The 24169-nt window shown below is 38.3% G+C and overlaps 2 protein-coding genes across 6 annotated transcripts in view; both read left to right on the top strand.

Moving 5' to 3' along the window:
- Window positions 1-20267, top strand: part of BCO2 (beta-carotene oxygenase 2) — a gene marked incomplete at both ends in the record, with an annotated part of 41759 nt that extends 21492 nt beyond the window's left edge. For 3 of the 5 annotated variants that reach the window (XM_079708527.1, XM_079708531.1, XM_079708528.1), the window contains 7 exons: window positions 4387-4515; window positions 5814-5974; window positions 6892-7059; window positions 16872-17009; window positions 17615-17797; window positions 18522-18632; window positions 20154-20267. In XM_079708527.1, the coding sequence (XP_079564653.1) occupies window positions 4387-4515; window positions 5814-5974; window positions 6892-7059; window positions 16872-17009; window positions 17615-17797; window positions 18522-18632; window positions 20154-20267 (1004 nt within the window). The remainder of the gene's footprint in view (window positions 1-4386; window positions 4516-5813; window positions 5975-6891; window positions 7060-16871; window positions 17010-17614; window positions 17798-18521; window positions 18633-20153) is intronic. The other 2 variants (XM_079708529.1, XM_079708530.1) reach the window with 2 other exon arrangements.
- Window positions 20268-21857: 1590 nt separating this feature from the next.
- LOC307056194 (dnaJ homolog subfamily A member 1-like) lies at window positions 21858-23075 on the top strand (the record flags this gene model as incomplete). Its single annotated transcript, XM_079708756.1, has 1 exon — window positions 21858-23075. The coding sequence occupies one exon, from the start codon at window positions 21858-21860 to the stop codon at window positions 23049-23051; it is 1194 nt and encodes a 397-aa protein (XP_079564882.1). The 3' UTR covers window positions 23052-23075.
- Window positions 23076-24169: the final 1094 nt, after the last annotated feature.

Genomic DNA, 24169 nt, shown 5'->3' with positions numbered 1-24169 from the left:
TAGCCCTCTCTTCTTTGTTACCTGACCTCGGGTTGGGATGTATTCCTCAAAGCTGTTATAGGAGACAGCAAACATCTTTTTAGGTAAAATCTTTCAGCAAATGGGTAAACTGACTCAACAGTATTTTGTCCATGCATCTTTTTTGATCATAAAAAAATTCATTTCTTAATAAATTAACTCTAATACCCAAGTAGATAACTTTGTAACTAGTTCATAATATGAGAAATACTGTTTAACCGTTCTTAATTATTTTTCTAAAATAAATATTCATTAGATCAGTGATTCTCAGCCTTTAGAGCACCTAAAAACCATCTGGAATGCTTCCTAGCAATGTAGATCACTGGGCTTCATCTTCAGAGATTCTGGTTCACTAGACCTGAAAAAGGGTTAAGAATCTGCATTGTAACTACACTTCCACTCCTTGTCTTGTACATTTTAACAAGATCTCCAGGTGATTTTGGTGCAAGTGGCCCATGAATCTTTGAGAAAACTTGCCATCAATCATCAGAGGCTGTGCTTGTTATTTTGCCTCAATTTGATGTTTATACAAAGTCCTGAAGAGTGTCCCAGAGTTAGGCTCCCAGTATTGGGCAGGTCATTCCTCTAGGCATTCAGTTCTCTGCTGGGTGTTTCCTGGGTGTCTGTCTGCTTTGCTCATGCCTTCAAGACTTGAAGTTAGGACAGTTCATTAACTAGCAGTGTTCAAATTTAGTGAATTGAGTAATTGTCACTTAATCCAATTGCTGAGACAGGAAATTTTTCTCTTGATATTCTAATTTCAACTAAAACTGGATTTACTTCTTTTTTCTTACTTGATTATTTGGTTCAGTGAGGAATTTTTAAACTGGAACGCAAATGTACATGTAGCTGCAAGGAGCTCTACTAGATAGTATGCATTTGGGGGAAATTTAGTGATTTTCTTTGTAAATAAAGTGCTTGCTAATAATTTCTACTTTTCCACGTATTTTAAAAAGGATTTTTAAAATTAAAAAAAATCCTCTAAACATTAATCCAGCTAGTTTTAAGTACTAATTTAAAATACATAAACAGTTAGACAGTAGTATGGTACTCTTGGAACTCTAGAGTTTGTCTTTCATTTCTTTTATAACTCATCACTGTATAAAACATGGTGTTTTATTTATAATTGGTTCTCAAAACATATAATTTCCTAACCTAGACCTCCCCATCAGTTGCTTACTCAGTGTTTTCACTAAGATGTCTGATAGATGTTACAAAATTAATTTGTTTAAAACCAAACTCTTGATCTTTCCCCCTAAACTTTCTCTGCTTAAAATGTTCCCTATCTCAGTTGATGGTAACTCTGTCCTTCCACTTGCTTAAGATGATAACTTTGGAATCATTTCTTATACCTCTCTCACATCCACATCTAATGGGTCAAAAAGTAATTTCAGTAATGCCTTCAAAATATATCAAAAATCCGACTACCTCATATCGCCTCCATTGCCACCACTCTGGTTTAGGCCACCATTCTTTCTCATTTGAATTATTGTAGTAGCTTCTTAACTAGTCTCCTTACTTCTCCCCTTGCCCTACTTCAGTTTATTCTTAGCATATCAGCCAGTTATCCTTTTAACCCACCCCACCTCATCTAGAATTTTCTCTTTGCTTACTATGGATAGGGCCACACTGGCCTCATTGCTCTTATTTGAACACTCCAAACTTATTCTTGGCTGAGAATCTTTGCATCTGATCTTCTCCCACCTGAAATGCGTTTCTCTCAGATATCCTCCAGGCTCTCTTCCTCACTTCCTTCAGGTCTTTACTCAAATGTCACCTTCTTAGTGAAACCTTCCCAGACCACCATAATTAAAATTGCAAACAGTAGCCCCCATCCTTATACACTTACCTCTAATCCCCATTCCCTGGTTTATTTCTCAATATAGTTCTTCTCATCATCTGATGCATTATATTTTTACTTATTGTATGATTTTTTTTAGAATTTGAGCTTTATAAATGAAGAGCCTTTGTCTATTTTGTACACTGCTGTATACAAGTGTCTAGGATATGGTACTTAGGACTCTTACAAGAGTGCCTAGAACATAGTTGACACTCAGTAAGTAGTTGCTGATAATGAGTAGGGAACTGTTATCTTGTTCCAAAGGAACCTTAGTGATTGCGAAGTTCTATAAGTTACCTAAGTTCTTCAGGACCTACACTGGCACTACTAACACCAGGAAGATAATTCAGTATGACCTCAATATTTGTTCATTCCTTGAGTGATTTAACAAACATATGTTGTTAGTTGATCTGTCAGAAGTTATTTATAGTGTACCTACTAAATGCCAAGTCATCGTTTGGTACTGAAGATGCAAAGATGTATCAGACACAATTCCTGTTCCAGAAGAGCTCAGTCTACTAGGAAACAGATAAATAAGCAGAAAATTATAGTACAATGAGATAAGTACTATGACAGTATAGGATATAATTAAAGCATAAAGGAGGGACACCAAATGCCTTTGGGTGGGGAAGAGTCAGGAAAGGCTACTTGAGGAGTGGGTAACTGAGTTCATTCTTGAGGAAGCAGTAATAGTCAGATGAATGACTGCATGAATGAATGTTGATGAGACAGGATGAGATGAGACCCAAAGTGACCCCAGGGATCTAGAACACTGAAAGGAAGGAGTTGGACATGGGTACAAATGGAGATTGTAGTTTTTGGAGCTGGGGAGTGGGAAGAAGGACAAATAGAATTTGAGGATATTCCTGGCTGCTACCTTATCGTTTCCTATGAAGATGGGATTGAGTTCATCTTCAGAGAGCTAGAGGGGAACCATTTGTGGACATTAAAATACAATAGCTAGAGGCAAGAATATACAGTGGAGAAAAGACAGCCTCTTCAATAAGCGGTTCTGGGAAAACTGGACAGGTACATGTAAAAGTATGAAATTAGAACACTCCCTAACACCACACACAAAAATAAACTCAAGATGGATTAAAGACCTAAGTGTAAGGCCAGACACTATCAAACTCTTAGAGGAAAACATAGGCAGAACGCTCTATGACATAAATCACAGCAAGATACTTTTTGACCCACCTCCTCCTAGAGAAATGGAAATAAAAACAAAAATAAACAAATGGGACCTAATGAAACCTCAAAGCTTTTGCACAGCAAAGGAAACCATAAACAAGACCAAAAGACGACCCTCAGACTGGGAGAAAATATTTGCAAATGAAGCAACTGACAAAGGATTAATGTCCAAAATTTACAAGCAGCTCATGCAGCTCAATAACAAAAAAACAAACAACCCAATCCAAAAGTGGACAGAAGACCTAAATAGACATTTCTCCAAAGAAGATATACAGGTTGCCAACAAACACATGAAAGAATGCTCAACATCATTAATCATTAGAGAAATGCAAATCAAAACTACAATGAGATATCATCTCACACCTGTCAGAATGGCCATCATCAAGAAATCTAGAAACAATAAATGCTGGAGAGGGTGTGGAGAAAAGGGAACCCTCTTGCACTGTTGGTGGGAATGTAAATTGTTACAGCCACTATGGAGAAAAGTATGGAGGTTCCTTAAAAAACTACAAATAGAACTACCATACAGCCCAGCAATCCCACTACTGGGCATACACCCTGAGAAAACCATAATTCAAAAAGAGTCATGTACCAAAATGTTCATTGCAGCTCTATTTACAATAGCCAGGACATGGAAGCAACCTAAGTGTCCATTGACAGATGAATGGATAAAGAAGATGTGGCACATATATACAATGGAGTATTACTCAGCCATAAAAAGAAATGAAACTGAGTTATTTGTAGTGAGGTGGATGGACCTAGAGTCTGTCATACAGAGTGAAGTAAGTCAGAAAGAGAAAGACAAATACTGTATGCTAACACATATATATGGAATCTAAGAAAAAAGACTGTCATGAAGAACCTAGGGGTAAGATGGGAATAAAGACACAGACCTACTAGAGAATGAACTTGAGGATATGGGGAGGGGGAAAGGTAAGCTGTGACAAAGTGAGAGAGTGACCTGGACATATATACACTACCAAACGTAAAATAGATAACTAGTGGGAAGCAGCCGCATAGCACAGGGAGATCAGCTCAGTGCTTTGTGACCACCTAGAGGGGTGGGATAGGGAGGGTGGGAGGGAGGGAGATGCAAGAGGGAAGACATATGGGAACATATGTATATGTATAACTGATTCACTTTGTTATAAAGCACAAACTAACACACCATTGTAAAGCAATTATACTCCAATAAAGATGTTTAAAAAAAAGAAAAATAGGTGTCATGCATATTGTATAAATCTCTTAACTGCTTTTGCCTAGTTCACAAGTGCAAGGCTTATCTTTTTTCTTAAAGTGAATGTAAAACAGTTAAGACAGGACTTTCCATTTTCCAGGTTCTTGCTATAATGTTATTCGGGTTCCTCCAGAGAAAGTAGACCTTGGGGAGACAATCCATGGAGCCCAGGTGATATGTTCTATTGCTTCTGCAGAGAGGATGAAACCTTCTTACTACCACAGCTTTGGTGAGCCCAAAGATAAGGCAAATTTTAATGGGGGCTGCCTTAAAGTTACTGTTGCAGAGGGACTAATTTTGGCAAGTACTGTGTTAATACAGTTTATCAGAGTATGATGATAAGAGATGAAGGTTGCATTTTAATGCCAATTAAGTTTATTCTGTTTAGTCACCTACTTCTTACTCTAGCCACTGACTGATTGAAAAGATATTTTAATACAAGCAATTACTAAAAAAATTAATTGGAAACACCAATTAATTTTTAAGTTTTTAGTTAATTGACTGCTCTAGGAAATAGTTATCAGTTTAAGAAATCATTGGTCCCTTCCCAGCACATTGAGTCAGGCTGAGATTTAGTCACCCAGCACTAACTCCACTTCAGTTCTCTATGGAGAACAGCCTCTCCCTTCAGCCCCCTGCTCCAGGATGACACAATGAGTAACCCCTAGTCATAGAAATCAGTCTCTTTTGTTTGTTTTGTATTATGTTGTATGTCATTGAATATCTAAATACAAAGGAAAAAAATACATTTATGCATGTTTCCACAACAGAGACTATGGACTTTGGGTGATTGTGATGTGTCAATGTAGGTTCATCAGTTGTAACAAATGGACCACTCTGGTGGAGGAAATTGATAATGTGGAGGCTGTGCGTGTTTGGAGAAAGGTGGTATATGGGGAATCTCTGTACCTTCCCCTCGATTTTGTTGTGAGCCTAAAACTGCTCCAAAATATAAAGCCTTAATTAAAAAAATAATTTGACCATAAAAAATTGACAGAATTCAATATTTTAGGTAACTTTAAAGACCACAGATAATAACCATACAGGAAAGACCTTGATTATATTTTGGGGGAGGCAATTCATATTCCATGTAGATTGCTGCAGCTTTTTCTCAGAATATTTATCTTCTGCATCCTAAACCTTTATAGCCAATCTGCTCCTGGATTGTTACCTCCAGTATAAATAGCAAAAGGATTAAGGAATACAGGTCCAGATCATAAATGACACTTTAATATAATGCTTCTTTGTTCCTAAACCAAAACAATTTGAAAAGAAAGAAGGAAAAAAAAAAAGACAAAAAGCAAGTTGAGGGCATTCAACCCAAACTATTCTAAGCAGTTCCTTTTTTTATGTAGGAACAGAAAAAATATATAGCAAAGCTGGGAAATGATGAAGAATTATTCCTGACTGGCATTTGTTTAGGTCAGCAGTAATGTGTCCAGGCCTTCAGACAAGTCCCCAAACTGTCACATTTCAGACAACTCTAGTTTGCCAAATAACATTGTATTGTTTGCTTGAACCTTTTAGGAATGACAAGGAACTACATTGTCTTCATTGAACAGCCTCTAAAGATGAATCTGTGGAAAATCATCACTTCTAAAATTCGGGGAAAGGCCTTTTCAGATGGAATAAGCTGGGAACCCCAGTATAATACACGGTTCCATGTGGTGGATAAGCACACTGGTCAGGTGGAGAATTTTGAGTGTATTTATTGTGAAAATGATTGGACATGAAGGCAAATTTCCATGTGATTGACTTTTGCCTTCACTGGGCATTACTTGCATAAGACACTCTTAATCAAGGATATTACCTTCTTCCATAAGTAGGGCTAGTTATTTATTAATTAGTACAGTGGATTTTGCATATTAGAAAATTGTAGGAAATGGTTTTATCCTTTAACTTATCTGATTCAATTAAAATATCCAGGAAATCCTTTTAGCATTTTAGCATGGATTTTTCCATATAGTATTTGCTAAAGAGGATATTGTTCATGCAGAGGTCTTCTGTAACTTTTGCAGTCATATTTTTATTAGCTGCTTCTATGATTTCATGATATGTAAATATGATAATCCTACCAAAGTCTGAAGCATATTAGTTAAATATCTTTCTATATACTCCTGATTAATAGCACTATTTTATTTGTCTACTTTTTTAACCTCTCTAAAGAAATAGTATCCTAAATTTACTGTACCCTAATTTCATTACCAAAAAAATCCCGTTTTAGTAATGAGTGCATTTTTCAAAGGATTAGTCACTTAATTTATCATAAATTCTTAATAGAAGTATTTTCTATTTAACCATGTAGTTAAGAGTCTAGGATTTATTTATCCTTCAAAATATTGGGCCATATTTCATGAGAACTTTAAAGTTAGTTGAAACAGTTGATTGGTCTATATCAAATAGCCCCAGTTCATTGATTAATATGAGATGAGATGATTTTAAATCAAAGCATATTTGCTTCTACATTCCAAATTCTGGTTTTTATACCTACCAAGCCTGTCACTTAAAGAGGGGGAAATCTTCTTAATTTGAGCTTTGTGGATCTGTACCCTAAAGGAAATAAAATAAAATATCTATTTTTCACTGTTTGTGTTTTCCCCTGCAGCTTCTTCCAGGGATGTACTACAGTAAACCTTTTGTTATTTTTCACCAAATCAATGCCTTTGAGGACCAGGGCTGTGTCGTAATTGATTTGTGCTGTCAGGATGATGGAAGAAGCCTAGAAGTTTACCAACTGCAGAATCTTCGGAAAACTGGGAAAGAGCTTGATCAGGTAAAATTCTCTGATTTGTCAGGAGTTGTCAAAATATTTTTGATCTAGCCAAGTTCTGGCTTTGGGTTTGGAATTAGCTGTTTCTCTTGCCTCTTTTGTAAATAAGGAGGGAGAATGGTTTTAAAGCATTGAAGATACAGCTTCAATAAATATATTTAATATTTCAAAATAGTTTGAAATATGTATTTACATAATACCTAATATATAAAAAGTATGTTAAAGAAAGCCAAGAAATATGTTTTGAAGCACTTGTGATTAGTTCCTTATTACACTTGGGCACTAAACATACTTACATTTCCTGGAAGGAATATTAAAATGGACTATAATATTAATTCTTTGATTTAAAAAAAGTGTATCAGTTCATCTAGCTTGAAGGGATTTACTTTTTCCTGATAATCAGTTCAAGGCAGAATTTGTCCTTGGATTATGTAATGTAAATTGTTTTCTGCTATAGTTTTAATTAATTAATTAATTAATTAATTTTTGGCTGTGTTGGGTCTCCATTGCTGCGTGCGGGCTTTCTCTAGTTGTGGCGAGCAGGGGCTACTCTTCGTTATGGTGCGTGGGCTTCTCATTGCGGTGGCTTCTCTTGTTGTGGAGCACGGGCTCTAGGCACGCGGACTTCAATAGCTGTGGCTCGCGGGCTTAGTTGCTCCGTGGCATGTGGGCTCTTCCCAGACCAGGGATCGAACCCCTGTCCCCTGCTTTGGCAGACAGATTCTTAACCACTGTGCTACCAGAGAAGTCCAGAGTTGCAATTTTCTGATTCTGTTTATGACCTTACCCAAAGTTTTGTGTTCTTCCACTTTTTTGTTTCAGGTAGAAGAGCTCCTTTCAACCTTTCTTGAAAGGCAGGTTTAGTGGTGCTGAACTCTCTTAGCTTTTGTTTGTCTGGGAATGCCTTTGTTTCTCCTTCATATCTGAAGGATAACTTTGCTGGATAGAATATTCTTGGGTGACAGTTTTTTTTTTTTTTTCTTTTTTTTTTTTTGCGTTACGCGGGCCTCTCACTGTTGTGGCCTCTCCCGTTGCGGAGCACAGGCTCCGGACGCGCAGGCTCAGCGGCCATGGCTCACGGGCCCAGCCCCTCTGCGGCATGTGGGATCTTCCCAGACCGGGGCACGAACCCGTGTCCCCTGAATCAGCAGGCGGACTCTCAACAACTGCGCCACCAGGGAAGCCCATTGGGTGACAGTTTTTATCTTTCAATATATTGAGTAAGTCATTCTATTCTCTTTTGACCTGTAGAATTTCTGCTGAGAAATCTGCCAGTAACATAATGAGGGTTCCTTTTTAGGTTATTATCTTTTTTTCCCCTGGCTATCTTTTAAAATTTTTTCTTTGTCATTGACTTTTGACAGTTTTAACATAATGTATCTTGGAGAAGATCTTTTTGCATTCAGATAATTAGGTGTTATCTTTGCTTCAGAGACTTGGATATCTAGTTGTCCAGGTTTGGGAAGTTCTCAGCTATTATTTCTTTAAATAAACTCTCTGCTCCTTTCTCCCGCTCTTCTTCTGGGATACCCATTATCCTTACTTTACCCTTCCTAATGGAGTTGGATAGTTCTTGTAGAAATCTTTCACTTGTTTAGATCTTCTGTCTAATTTCTAGCTTTCTATCTTCAAGCTTGTTAGTTCTCTCTTCCATATGGTCTGCTCTATTTCCAGTGCTTTCTAACGTGTTCTTCATCTCATTTACTGAATTCTTCAGCTCCAGAATTTCTGGTTGGTTATTTTTCATAGTTTCAATCTCTTTGGTAAGGTATTTCTTCTGTTCTTTTGTTTTATTTCTGAGCTCATTGAACCGCCTTTCTGAGTTTTCTTGTAGATCATCAAGTTTCTTCAGGACAGCTATTTTGAATTCTCTATCGGTTAGATTGCAATATTTCATGACTTTAGGTTTGATTTCTGGAGATTTGTCTTTTTCTTTTTGTGATACTGTGTTACCATGTTTTTTTTTATGGTGCTTAATGAGTTGATGTAGCCAGCACATTTGAAGTAGCAAACACCTTTCTTCTTTAGGCAAAGCTTTTTTTTTTTTTAACTAGATGCTAACAATTCAACAGGTTAGTTATTAGAGGCCTTTCTTTTGTTCATAAGTAGGTAGCACAAGTTTCTGGTTTCTCTTATTTGAGCTGCCTGTGGCTATATTCGAAAATCAGCACTTTCCACCCTCTACCACCTCTGTGAGAGGTGTTGCCTGGTGCCCTCCCTCTCATACCTTATGCCTCCAGGGTCACTGGTGCTTTGCTGCTGCCGGTGTCACTGCTGCTGCTGGTGTTGCTGCCTCAGGCATCGGGGTGATGGGTACGTCTGTCACGTTGGGGTTGCCTGTGTTGCAGGCACTGATGCTGTTGGGGGAGGGTGGTAGTGGGGGTAGCCAGGGTGGCTGGGGCCTCTGCTGTGTCTGGAGTTGTTGGGTTCCCAGGCACCACAACTGTGGATAGGGGCCTGGGTTGTGGCCACCTCCATGGCTGGAGGGGTCACAGGTCCCGCTGCCACTGTTGCTTGATTCCCTGCGGCTGTGGGTGCTGCTGCAGCCAGGAGGCCGGAGTCATGTGTGCTGCCTCCCCTGCTGTTACTGGGTTCTCTGGGGCTTCAGGCTCAGCTACAGTAGCTGGGAGTCGGGATTATAAGCACCACCTCTGCTTTCCTCTCAGTTCTGCCTCTTCAGTGTGCTCCAGTCCACCCATCTTTAGATGTACAAATGTGTGGAACTCTCCAGCCTTCCAGTGTGTTAAGCAGATGAATCTTTCTTGAGTTAACATTATGTTATTGGTTGTAGACTGAAGGGGAGAGATGAAGGGAGCATATCATGCACTATGATGCTGATGTACACCTGCTTATTTACTAATAATTTTTCTCATGAATGGATGTTGGATTTTATCAAATGTTTTTTTTGCACTGTTGAGATAATGACATGACTTATCCTTTCTTCTACAAATGTGGTGAGATACACTGATTGATTTTAAAACGTTTATAATAGCCATTGATTGATTTTTGAATGTTAAACTAACCTTCTATTCCTGAAGTAAATCCCAGTCAGTTGCACTGTATTTTTAATATATTTCTGGATTTGCTTTGCTAATATCTTATTTAGCATTTTTTGGCATCAATTTCATGATTAAGATTGACCTATAATTTTTCTTTCTTATAATGTCCTTGTTAGTTTTTTAAAATAGATTTAATTAATTAATTAATTAATTTTAATTTTTGGCTGCGTTGGGTCTTCGTTGCTGCGCATGGGCTTTCTCCAGTTGAAGCTAGTGGGGACTACTCTTCGTTGCAGTGCATGGGCTTCTCATTGCAGGGGCTTCTCTTGTTGTGGAGCACAGGCTCCAGGCATGCGGGCTTCAGTAGTTGTGGCACATGAGCTTCATTAGTTGTGGTTCACAGGCTCTAGAGCGCAGGCTCAGTAGTTGTGGTGCACAGGCTTAGTTGCTCTGCAGCATGTGGGATCCTCTTGGACCAGGTCTCAAACCCATGTCCCCTGCATTGGCAGGCAGATTCTTAACCACTGCGCCCCAGGGAAGCCCCCTTGTTAGGTTTTGTTATTAAGATTTTGCTGATCTCATACAGTGAGTAAGAAATTGTTCTCTTTTCTACCCTCTGCATGAAAAGTATAAGATTAGCATTATTTCTTAAACGTTTGGAATAATTCAACAGTAAGGTCATCTGGGCCTGTAAGTTTCTTTATAGGTAGATCTTAAATTATAAATTACATTTCTTTAATAGTATAGGGTTTTTCTGATTCTCTATTTCTTATTGTGTCAGATTTGGTAAATAGTCTTTTTCTAAGAAATTTATTAATGCCATCTAAATTTTCAAATTTGTTGACCTAATGTTATTCATGATATGCTATGTTTTAAAAAAATGTATGTAGGGTTAATTGATAGCCTCTGTTTTTATCCCTTATATGGTTATTTTTGCTGTCTGTTTTGTTCCTTTAGGCTTGCTAGGTTCTCATCAATTTAATGAGGCTTTTCAAAAGACCAACTTTTTGGCTTAGTTGATCTTCTTTAATGTGTGTTTGTTTTCAGTTTCATCAATTTATGCTATTATTTTCATTTCCTTTTCTACTTTCTTTGTGCTTAATGTGCTCCTTTTCTAACTAAGAATATAAAACCTTCGTTTGTTATTTTTCTACCTTTCCCTCCTCAACATATATACCTTTGGGATGATAAATTTCTGTCTAGCAGAGCATCCCACAAGTTTTGATATGTTTTATTACTTTTCAGTTAAAGTATTTTCTAACTTTCACTGAGATTTCTTCTTTGAAAATTTTTTTTAAACTTTCAGAGAAATGGAAATCTTTCTAGTTATTTTTCCCATTGATTTCTAGCTTAATTTTACTGTATGATTTGAAGTTTATGAAATTTATTGAGATTTGCTTTATGGCCTGGAAAAGATTATTTAAAAAAATGTTTTATGTGCATTTAAAATAATGAATTTTGGATGTAGTGTTTTATATATGTTGATTAGGTCATATTTTAAAATAATATTATTCAAATCTTCTTTATTCTTATTGATCTCTATCTATCAGTTATCATATAACATGAAATGTATATCAAAATCTTTTGCTTGGAGTATAGATTTTTCTGTTTCTCCTCATAGTTATGCTAATTTTAAATTTACATATGTTGGTGCTCTGTGTGCATACAAATTTAGAATTGTTTTACCTTCCTGGTTTATTGAATATTTATCTCTAAGTAATGCTTTTTGCCTTGATGTTTGCGTGCTATAACTTTCCCATCCTTTTACTTTTAACCTTTCTAAATATGTACCATGTAAGCAACATATATATTCATTGTGCTAACTCTTGACTTTTGATTGGGACATTTAGTTAAACCAGTCATTAACATTTTGAGGTTTAAATATGCCATCTGACTATTTGCTTCCTATTTGTCTCACTAGTTCTTGTTTTCTCTCCTTCCTTGCCTTCTCTACATTAGTTGCGCATATTTTATTATTTCATTTCCACCTCCCCTCCCCCAAACATCACTCCACCCTCTGATCATTAGCTTGGTAGTTATACATTCCCTTAGTTGTTATTTGAGAGATTACAATATGCATCCTTGATTTAACACAATATATTATAAATCAGGTCTTTTAATTCCTTCCAGACAATGCAAGGACTCTGGAACACTTTAACTTCATTTACTCTACTCCTGATTTATATGCTACTGTTCTTATATATTTTAATTCTCTCTATATATTAACCCTTATAAGGCATTATTATTAATGTTGTTTTATGTAGTCATAATTACCCATACTACCCATTTACCCACATCTGTATCTTCTCTTTTTTTTTTGTGGTACACGGACCTCTCACTGTTGTGGCCTCTCCCGTTGCAGAGCACAGGCTCCGGATTCGCAGGCTCAGTGGCCATGGCTCACGGGCCCAGCCACTCCGCGGCATGTGGGATCTTCCCAGACCGGGGCACGAACCCGTGTCCCCTGCATCATCAGGTGGACTCTCAGCCACTGTGCCACCAGGGAAGCCCTGTACCTTCTCTTGCTCTTAATTCCTTTTAGCCTCTCTGAGCATCCATGTGGAATCATTTTCTTTCTGACTGAAGAACATCTTTTAGTATTTCCTTTAGTTCAGATATGCTGGTGATGAAATCTCTGTTTTTGCTTGTCAGAAAAATGTCTTTATTTTACCTTCTTTCTTGAAGGATGTTTCCACTGGATAAAGAATCTAGGTTGTTATTTTCTTTTGACACTTTGAAGATATCATTTCATTGTCTTCTGAGTTCTGTTAAGAAATCAGCTGTCAGTCTAAAGCTTTGCTCCTTTGAAGTTGAAATACCACCCCCCCAAAGATTTTCTCTTTGGTTTTCTGTAGTTAGTATTATGATATTTTTTAGTATGAGTTCCTTTTGATTTAGGTTTACTTTTTTTTCCCTTAAGGATTCTTGAATCAATGGTTTGATGTCTTTCATTAGTTTTGAAAAATTTCGCCTATTATCTCTTCAAATATTGTATCTGGTAAGTCTTTTCTCTCTTTTCTTTCTGGGATTACAGTACACATATGCTACCCCTTTTCACTCTAACCCTCTGTTGCTTATGTTCTTTTTAGTATCTTCTATCCTTTGGTCTAAGTATCTTGCTTTGGATATTTTCTTCTTATCTATCTTACAGTTCAAACATTCTTCTTTTTTTTTTTTTTTTTTTTTGCGGTACGCGGGCCTCTCACTGCTGTGGCCTCTCCTGTTGTGGAGCACAGGCTCTGGACGCACAGGCTCAGCGGCCATGGCTCACGGGCCCAGCCGCTCCGTGGCATGTGGGATCTTCCTGGACCGGGACACAAACCCATGTCCCCTGCATCGGCAGGCAGACTCTCAACCACTGCGCCACCAGGGAAGCCCCAAACATTCTTCTTCAGCTGTGTATATTCTGCTGTTAAACCTAGGCACTATGTTCCTAAACTCACTGCATTTTTCAGTTCCAGAATTTTGATTCCCTTCTCTTTTATAATTTTAGTTCTCTGCTACGATCCTAATTTAAAATAATTTCCTCCAACATATTCAGAATAGTTAAAGTCTGATAACTCTATTGTCTGGATCACTTGTGGTTCTGTTTCTATCATTTGTTGTTTATCTTCTTGTTGTTGTTTTTTAAATCATGCTCCCTTGTCATCTCATGTGCCAACTAATTTTTATTCTATACAGAATACTGTGTTTGAAAAATTGTAGGAGGGATATTTTGAGACTGTTATCTTCCTCTAGGGAAGATTTTCATTTGCTTCTGGCAGACGGCTAGGGTACATTATCAATTGAAGATATTCTTAATCTAGTTATAGGGATTGAGAACATTTGAAACATGATACAGTCGCTGCAAGAGCTGGACTATTTTTGTTTATTTTTACTTCTAGGGTACAGCCTAAGGGATCCTGACCCAAAGAGCTAGAGGTTTATCAGGGCTTCCCCTTCTTGGAGACTTTGAACTAAAACTTTTATTTCTCTAGCTCCTCAAAACTATCAAAATCTCTTCTCAGTAGGGCCAAGTGATGGGGGAGTTGGTATGGCAATATCCTTATAAAACGGTAACATGAAGGATCCTTGTGGTGATGGAACTGTTTTGTACCTTGAGTATGGTGGTGATCATATGAATTTACATGTGATAAAATTGCATAAAACTAAACACACATACATACATACACACATACAAATACAAATGAATGTGTGTTAATTTGGTGAAATCTGAATAATGTTGGTGGATTATATCCATGTAAGTTTCCCTGTTGTAGTGGTGTTATGTAAGAGGTCATCATTGGTGAGACTGGATGAAGGACACATGGAATCTCTCTGCATTGTTTGTTTTTTTTAATGTGGTAAAATATACATGACACAAAAGTTATTATTTTAACTATTTTTAGGTGTATAATTCAGTGACATTAAATACATTAATGATGTTGTGCAGCCAACATCACTATTCATTTCCAGAACTTTTTCATCATCCCAGACAGAAACTCTGTACCCATTAAATAACAGCTCCCTATCTCCTCCCTCTCCCCAGCTCTTAGAAGCCATTATTCTACTTTCTGTTTCTGTGAATTTGCCTGTTCTAGGTACCTCATATAAGTGGAATCATACAAGATGCTTTTGTGTCTGGCTTATTTCATTTAGCATAATCTTTTCATGGGTTATCCATGTTGTAACATGTATCAGAATCTCATTCCTTTTAAAGGTTTAATAATATTCCTTGTACGTATATACTACCTTTTGTTTATTCATCTGTTGGGGGACATTTGGGTTGTTTTCAGCTTTTGGCTATTATGAATAATGCTGTTATGAACACTGGTGTACAAGTATCTGTTTGAGTCCTTGTTTTCAATTCTTTTTTGGCATATACCTAGAAGTGGAATTGCTGGATCATATGATAATTCTATTATATCTAACTGTTTGAGGAACTGCCAAATTGTTTTTAAAAGCAGATGCACCATTTTACATTCCCACCAGCAATGCACCAGGGTTCCACTTTCTTCACATTCTCACAAACACTTGTTGTTTTCTGGTTTTTTTGTTTGTTTTGTTGTTTTGTTTTGTTTTTTTGTTTTATAATAGCCATCCTAATGAATGTGAAGTATTATCTTATTGTCATTTTGATTTGCATTTCCCTAATGACTAATAATGTTGAACATCCTTTCATGTACTTATTGGCTATTTGTATATCTTGGTGAACTGTCTAGTCTAGTCCTTTGCCCATTTTAAAATCAGTTGTTTGCTTTTCTGTATTATTTCTTACAGCTGCTTGTGGGTCTGCAATATATATCTCAAAATTAAAAAGTTTAATAAAAAATTCTTTTACATTTTCTCAGCCTTTCAGCTACCTGTTCGTAAAAGCAGCTGATGTCCTTAGTGGAAAATTTGCCCCCAATATGTAGTTTCGGTGGGTTTCCTTCTCCTTCCAAATCTATGTCCCATTGTTCTTCATTACCTTTTTTAGCTCACCAGTGCCTTCAAATAGCTGTTTTAAACATTTTGTCCAGTTTTTCTATCTGTTCTCAGGGAAACAGTTGATCCATATTGCCTAACTCACCATTATTGGCCCTCTCTTTTTGTTCACCTATGGTTTTGCAAAAGACAAAAATGTTTAAATTAAAAGTAAATTTTTAAAAGCTAATTGTTTATGAAGCTTAAAAATAGCACTAAGTGTTTACTTAGTAAAAACATTTCTGCATGTTATGGAGATGATATGGGCTAGGTATATGGGGGAAAACGGCATAGTTTGTTCCCCATCTTACAATATTTCAAGAGAGGAAGATGTGCTTAAGCCATTCTAACTGTCATAAAAAATACACTTATTTTATTAGGGTCTCCTGCTTAAGCATCATCTCTGCAGAGATGCTGTGTTGGGGGCCCCCAAAACCACTCTTTGTTTTGATGATTCACTAGGAGGGCTCATGGGTCCCAGAATAATCAGAAAAAAAGAAAGGTATGTGGGGTGAAGTCTGGAGGAAACCAGGTGCGTGTTTTCAAGAGCCCTCTCCCAGGATGTGCTTGATTCCTCCAGCAACTCATTGTGACAACACGTGTGAAATGTTGCCTGCCAGGGGAGCCCACCCAAGCTGGTGGTCCAGGGTGTTTGTTGGGGATCAGCACATAACATATATGACCCTTACATGAGTAACCTCAATTACTGAAGTTCTAGAGCCCCATAGAGAAGGCAGGTGTTCATTATAAATCACGTTGTTAGCATAAACTATAAGAACAAATTAGTACAGTACGCCTCAAGGCCTCAGGCATGCGAACATACTCTTATCAGACTGAACATTCAAAGAGCTCCGTCCCCAGGTGCTGGCCAAGTACCAGTCATGAAAACAGGCTTTCCTGAGAATATGCAGGGTCTGAGCAACCCAGGCCTGCTAAGTTAGCCCATTTCCACACAGAGTTCTTCCCGGACCAAACCTGAGGAAGGAAGCACCTGTTTTACTCTCTAGTCCCTCACCCTTCAGTGTGTTTCTTATTGGCACTTATCACTCTCTGACTTTGAGCTATATAATCATTTATTTATTCGACACTACTTAAGTAACATATATTTCTTATCTATTATCATTCTTTCTCCACTAGAAATATAAGGCCAGGGACTGTTTTGTTCACTGTTGTATTCTCAGTGTCTAAAACAGAGCTTGGCCTCTTGTAGGTACTCAACTGATATTTGCTGAGTAAATGAATGAATGAAAATGATCATTTATGCAATTACTTAGAAATGCCAATAATACTGACTGGATCTCAGTTATTGGGACATGCTGTTATTCTATGAATGACAATTTTCTCAACAGTTTATTTCTCTCTCCTAAACAGGTCTATAATTCAGTAGCCAGATCTTTCCCTCGAAGGTTTGTTTTGCCCTTACATGTCAGTTTGAATGCCCCTGAGGGAGAGAACCTCAGCCCGTTGTCCTATTCTTCAGCCAGTGCTGTGAAACAGGCTGATGGAAAGGTATGCTATGAATGGATATTAGACTAAGACTTTGATCCGCAGTAGTGTTTCTTCATTCACTAGTAAAGTAGTGTGGCTATGTAGTGTGGCTGTTCTCCACAATGTTTGGTGCCCAGTAAGTTTTATTAACATTTATTAACATTCAGCTGAGCAGGGTAAGGTGATGGAGCATGGCTTACAAAAGAGCCACAGAATTCTGGGTGGGAGTGAGCAGTGTATTTACCTATCCCTTTTGTGTTTTGAAACAAATATATGAAACTTTCTAATGGTTGTGGAATGTCTAAGTATTTGAGATAGGAATTGACCATCCCCACCTTTTAGCTAATTTGCACTTACATATCATTGTGTAGCTAACAATGTCTCAGCTTTAGTAGAATAAAAGCCCACTTCTACCGCCTATGCCATTTGACAGCTTAGTCACAAAACCAGATAATCTTTTATATGTTCATACACACGATGAAAAGAGGAACAATATTTAAAAATGACAGAACCTCAGTTTTCAAGCCCTGTCACAAACTCTTATAGGGTGTTAGCCCCACGCTGACCTACACTGAAGAAAGTAAGAATTAAGCAATCACTACAAATCCTTTTGTGCCCTCATTTAGATTTGGTGCTTTTATGAAAATCTATATCCTGAGGAGCTAGAAGAGGAAGGAGGTGTTGAATTTCCCCAGATCAACTATGGCCAGTTCAGTGGCAAAAAGTATCAGTTCTTCTATGGCTGTGGCTTTCGGCATTTGGTGGGCGATTCTCTGATCAAGGTTGACGTGGTGAACAAGACACTGACGGTAATGAAATTCTCTTTCCTTTTCTGAACTCTTAAAAAACCTATTCTGGGGCTTCCCTGGTGGTGCAGTGGTTGAGAGTCCGCCTGCTGATGCAGGGGACACGGGGTCATGCCCCGGTCCGGGAAGATCCCACATGCCGCGGAGTGGCTGGGCCCGTGAGCCGTGGCCGCTGAGCCTGCGCGTCCGGAGCCTGTGCTCTGCAACGGGAGAGGCCACAGCGGTGAGAGGCCCGTGTAGCGCAAAGGAAAGAAAAAAAACAAAAAAAAAACAAAAAACAGAAAACGTATTCTGCCCTTTGAATTAATTTCTGTTTTTTTTTAAGGTAGGTCTCGAGATTTTTTAATATTTAAGCAGCTCAGCCACTTACTTTTATTAAATCTGAGAACCATGGAATCACATAGATTAGGGGTATGTTCCCTCTAGGGAATCTAAATGAACCACAAGCCCAGAGAAACAATTCTATGCTTGATAGTATTTTGAGAGAAATCATGGGACACCTCTATTTCAGGTTGATGGGAAACTGTAGTTACACCAGTTGTGTTTGATGATGATGGAATCTGCAGCTGCAAAAGCTCCCTGTCCTATATTTAACTCAGTAAGCCTGATTCTTCTACTGTTGGACCATTGCATTGACAGCCAAATTCATGCTGGGACTGATAATAACTATAGAAAGCTTGCAGCTCATAACCAGTCTTTTATCAAATACTTTTTTGGGGACTTACAGGTTTGGAGAGAAGATGGCTTTTATCCTTCAGAACCTGTTTTTGTTCCAGTACCAGGAACCAATGAAGAAGATGGTGGGGTTATTCTTTCTGTGGTGATCACTCCCAACCAGGTAAATGTATTTCCGTCACTTGTCAGAAAGAGAAATAGCACTGGGCCTTCTGAGGGTTATATTTAGTGATGCTGTTGATGGTTTATTTTGATTGCAATTTGGCACCTTCTCCTTTTTCTTCCTCTCCTTATTATTTGGGTACCCTTTTTTTTTTTTATCATAATCAGTACTTTATTACTGTTTTAAAGTTCTATTTTAGAACCATAATAATAATTAACATTTGCATAGGAATTTATTTACAAACCTCTTTCATACATATTATCTTATTTGGTCATCAAAACAACTTTGTGGGGTACCATTTTACACATAGAATTTGTAACTTAAGGAAGTTGAAAGAGACTTGCATCAGATCTCATAGTGGTAAAGCCAGTATTTAAATCCCAAACTTCTGAATTCTAGTCTAATATTTCATACCACCATCTGTGCTGCCAATTTAAATTGAGTGACCCAAGGGACTTCCCTCATGGTCCAGTGGGTAAGACTCTGTGCTCCCAATGCAGGGGACCCGGGTTCCATCCCTGGTCAGGGAACTAGATCCCGCATGCGTGCCGCAACTAAAGAGTTCATATGCCTCAGCGAAGACCCGGTGCAGGCAAAATAAATAAATAAATAAATAAATATTAAAAAAAACCCCTAAAAAATAAAATAAAATAAATTGAGTGACCCAAAAATCTAATGTGATAGGCCCTGACCTAGTATCTCAAAAATGTTGATATCTTTTTTTAAAAATATTTATTTATTTATTTGGCTGCACTGGGTCTTAGTTGCAGCACATGGGATCTTTAGTTGTGGCATGTGGGCTCCTAGTTGCCTGACCAGGGATCGAAACTGGGCCCCCTGCACTGGGAGCACGGAGTCTTAAGCACTCGATCACCAGGGAAGTCCCAATAATGTTGATATATAACTTCTTGTCTAGGGCAGTCTTGTGGCAGTAGTTTCACTTTGAGTACCAGCTTTGATCAATTATTACTGGCTACCTGGGGTGTTGGATTCTGAGGCTTTTTAAGGTTTAGGTGAGGAAAATGCTGTGATCAATTAATAATGCCTGCCATGGGCTTAGGAGGACTTGGTCCTCATGCCAGGTACTTGCCACTCCTGTAATTAGACCAGGGCAAATCTCAGTCTGCCTTGCAATGCTACCTTTTGAACAGCTCCAAAGTAACACAAAATGGAGGCATTTCATTTTAGAAGAATTTTTATGTCTCTTAGGAGATGGAAAAGGGGCAGGTAAAAAGATCCTTAAACCCAAAGAGATCCTGTGAAGGTGACTGATATAAAGAACTTATTCTTTGCTCTAGATATGTACTTCTTCAGCTGTAATTTCCTTTTCTGTTCAGTTCAGCATTCTGCAAACATTTAGTGAATGAATAGGCAAGGCACTGTGCTAGATGCTGGGGGTGGACATGAAGATGAGTAATATGTAGTCTCTCTCTTAGGAATTTTACAGCCCACTGGAGGAAACAGATTTTTTAATAGAAAAAAAATAAGAGAGAATATTCAATATTTGCTTTCCTTTTCTAGAATGAAAGAAATTTTCTCCTAGTCTTGGATGCCAAGAACTTTGAAGAACTGGGCCGAGCAGAGGTGCCTGTGCAAATGCCTTATGGGTTCCATGGCACCTTCGTGACCATCTGATGGAACATCCACAAGGTCTGGGAACTAGGTTTTAAATGAATGTGCTCTGTACAAAAGAGAGAGCAAAGGTGCACCTTACCTTCTAAACCATAGACACCTCGTTTTAAAATTTCTACTAAAAATGGAATTCATGAGACAATTGTGGTTTTATATTTTCTTAGGGATCATCCTTGAAAACATTAAGCAAGTGTTGATACAACCTTTTGAAGAGAGTTTTAAATTTATATTTACTGGATATACTTATAGGCAATAAGAATACATGAAAGAAAAACTAGACCTGATTATCACCACCAGATAAGTGGGTGACAGAGGTTCCCACACTTGGGAGAAGAAATACAGATAACCATAGCTAGTAGAATACGAATATAGGTCTGAAAAGCCCCTTGTTTTTTCCATTACAGCCTGCCTGTTGCTGCTGGTCCTAAGGTACTCACAGAGGATGTCATGCTTGGAGGCTCCTTCTAAACTGGCTATTTCTCTGCTGTCCAGAGCAGATGCCAGTGAAGTTGAACCACCAAGCACCACCTCCTACCCTGCCCCCAACTCAGCCTTGGGAGGCTGTTGTTGTGAAGGATGTTGTTAAAATCAGGCATTCTTTTCCTAATCTCCAGGTGTCTAGTTCTCCAGAGAACGATGAAAAGTTGGTAGTTCTTACCATACGACTCAGCAATCCCACTACTGGGCATACACCCTGAGAAAACCATAATTCAAAAAGACTCATGTACCAAAATGTTCATTGCAGCTCTATTTACAATAGCAAGGACATGGAAGCAACCTAAGTGTCCATCGACAGATGAATGGATAAAGAAGATGTGGCACATATATACAATGGAATATTACTCAGACGTAAAAAGAAATGAAATTGAGTTATTTGTAGTGAGGTGGATGGACCTAGAGTCTGTCATACAGAGTGAAGTAAGTCAGAAGGAGAAAAACAAATACCATATGCTAACACATTTATGTGGAATCTAAGGAAAAAAAAAAAAGATCATGAGGAACCTAGCGGTAAGATGGGAATAAAGACACAGACCTACTAGAGAATGGACTTGAGGACACGGGGAGGGGGAAGGGTAAGCTGTGACAAAGTGAGAGAGTGGCATGGACATATACACACTACCATATGTAAAATAGATAGCTAGTGGGAAGCAGCCGCATAGCACAGGGAGATCAGCTCGGTGCTTTGTGACCACCTAGAGGGGTGGGATAGGGAGAGTGGGAGGGAGATACAAGAGGGAAGAGATATGGGAACATATGTATAACTGATTCACTTTGTTATAAAGCAGAAACTAACACACCATTGTAAAGCAATTATACTCCAATAAAGATGTTAAAAAAAAAAAGTTTGTAGTTCTTCATTTAGTTGGGCAACAGGTGGCACTAGAGACCATATAATCTTTGCATGTCTAAACCCCGTTAGTTTTTACCAACAGCCCAAATCAGCCTAGATCTGTCACTTAAACCACACGTCAAAATTCCTTGTTCCCCGCTGGGGGAAAAGGCCGAGGAGCGGCGGCTGCCCGAGCTGCGCACGGCAACGCGCTCCTTTCCGCTCCCCCACACCGGCATCGGCCCTCTCACCGGCTGTAGGAAATGGTGAAAGAAACCACTTATTATGATGTTTTGGGGGTCAAACCCAATGCCACCCAAGAAGAATTGAAAAAGGCTTACAGGAAACTGGCCTTGAAGTACCACCCTGATAAGAATCCAAATGAAGGAGAGAAGTTTAAACAGATTTCTCAAGCTTACGAAGTGCTCTCTGATGCAAAGAAAAGGGAATTATATGACAAAGGAGGAGAGCAGGCAATTAAAGAAGGTGGAGCAGGTGGCGGTTTGGGCTCCCCCATGGACATCTTCGATATGTTTTTTGGAGGAGGAGGCAGGATGCAGAGAGAAAGGAGAGGTAAAAATGTTGTGCATCAACTCACAGTAACCTTAGAAGATTTATATAATGGTGCAACAAGAAAACTAGCTCTGCAAAAGAATGTGACTTGTGACAAATGTGAAGGCCGAGGTGGTAAGAAAGGAGCAGTAGAGTGCTGTCCCAATTGCCGAGGTACTGGAATGCAAATAAGAATTCATCAGATAGGACCTGGAATGGTTCAGCAGATTCAGTCTGTCTGCATGGAGTGCCAGGGCCATGGGGAGCAGATCAGTCCTAAAGATAGATGTAAAAGCTGCAATGGAAGGAAGATAGTTCGAGAGAAGAAAATTCTAGAAGTTCATATTGACAAAGGCATGAAAGATGGCCAGAAGATAACATTCCGTGGTGAAGGAGACCAAGAACCAGGACTGGAGCCAGGAGATATTATCATCGTTTTAGATCAGAAGGACCATGCTGTTTTTACTCGACGAGGAGAAGACCTTTTCATGTGTATGGACATACAACTGGTTGAGGCATTGTGTGGCTTCCAAAAGCCAATATCTACTCTTGACAACCGAGCCATAGTCATCACTTCTCATCCAGGTCAGATTGTCAAGCATGGAGATATCAAGTGTGTGCTAAATGAAGGCATGCCAATTTACCGTAGACCATATGAAAAGGGTCGCCTAATCATTGAATTTAAGGTAAACTTTCCTGAGAATGGCTTTCTCTCCCCGGATAAACTCTCTTTGCTGGAAAAACTCCTACCTGAGTGGAAGGAAGTAGAAGAGACTGATGAAATGGACCAGGTAGAACTAGTGGACTTTGATCCAAATCAGGAAAGACGGCGCCATTACAATGGAGAAGCATATGAGGATGATGAACATCATCCTCGAGGTGGTGTTCAGTGTCAGACCTCCTAATGGGGCCAGTGAATAACACTCACTGCTGGCATTTTATTTGCAGTAGTGGTTGAGTGAAGGACTATAATCATAATATGCTCACTTCTTGCTATTGTTTGTTTTAATATTCAACTATAGTAGTGTTTTAAAAGTTAAATGAAGAATAAACTCGAATATAAAAGCTCTGACTTTGCCCTGTATGTATGATGACTTCAGTGTGCAAGATAAGTTTAATACTTGTAAAAACTACTTAAAAAATTTCCCCTAGCATTTGTTAGGCCATACTTTGTAATTGATTTCAGCTATGTACATGGAATAGCTTAGACTGAAATGCCAGGTATATGTATTGGCTTCAGTGTATGACCCTTAATTGTTAAGCTATGAAGTTAAAACTGTATTTAACTGGCAGTCAGACAAAGAATTTGTAGAGAAGTGTTGGTCTGTATAGTGGTATTAAGTGGGATTCATTGTGATGCCTCTGCATTTATTCTATTGCCTCAACGGTTACTTGAAGATGGCATGCTATATAATTTAGCTTGTGGTATCAGTGATAGAAATGATACCTTTCTAAAGAAGGGGTTTATCATATAACATGCTGCTTCTTAAGGGCTTGCACTTGTAGAACTGCATTTCCTTCTGCTGTGCCATCTTTTTTTAATATATCTAGCTATTTGTCCTGGTTATTTTTTTTTTCTTCCTTTTCTTTGGACCACAGTAAGCCTTAGAGTAGTCACTTCTGGAGCAGGGTAACTTAGAGGTTAGAGTGATGAGAAGTAATTTGCATGTATGAGTTAGGAAGGTGTTTTGCAGGTATGTTACAGACTTACTTTAAACCATTTAACTTATGCTCCAAAGTAACTGTAATTTAATGTTGGTAGAATAGCACATTATGAATAGCTTTAATTGTATGTTTAAAGTCATATGTTCACAAACTTAAATCTGGATATCAGAATTTAAGCAATTCTTGAAATGTATGAATGTCTCCTTAATATACTGATTCAAAAGCAAAAAAAAAAAAAAAAAATTCTGTGTTCCCTTTTCCTTCAGTTATACTCCAAGCCCAGGCCAGTTAAACTGTGCATGTTGAATGGTACTGGAGAAGCCCCCCAAACATGTAGTTTGGGGGAGGGTGAACTCAT

This window comes from Hyperoodon ampullatus (genome assembly GCF_949752795.1).
Source record: "Hyperoodon ampullatus genome assembly, chromosome: 7".
In the NCBI taxonomy this organism is placed as follows: domain Eukaryota; kingdom Metazoa; phylum Chordata; class Mammalia; order Artiodactyla; family Ziphiidae; genus Hyperoodon; species Hyperoodon ampullatus.
The sequence above is the reverse complement of the archived record's forward strand: the minus strand, read 5'-3'. Positions and strand labels throughout refer to the sequence as shown.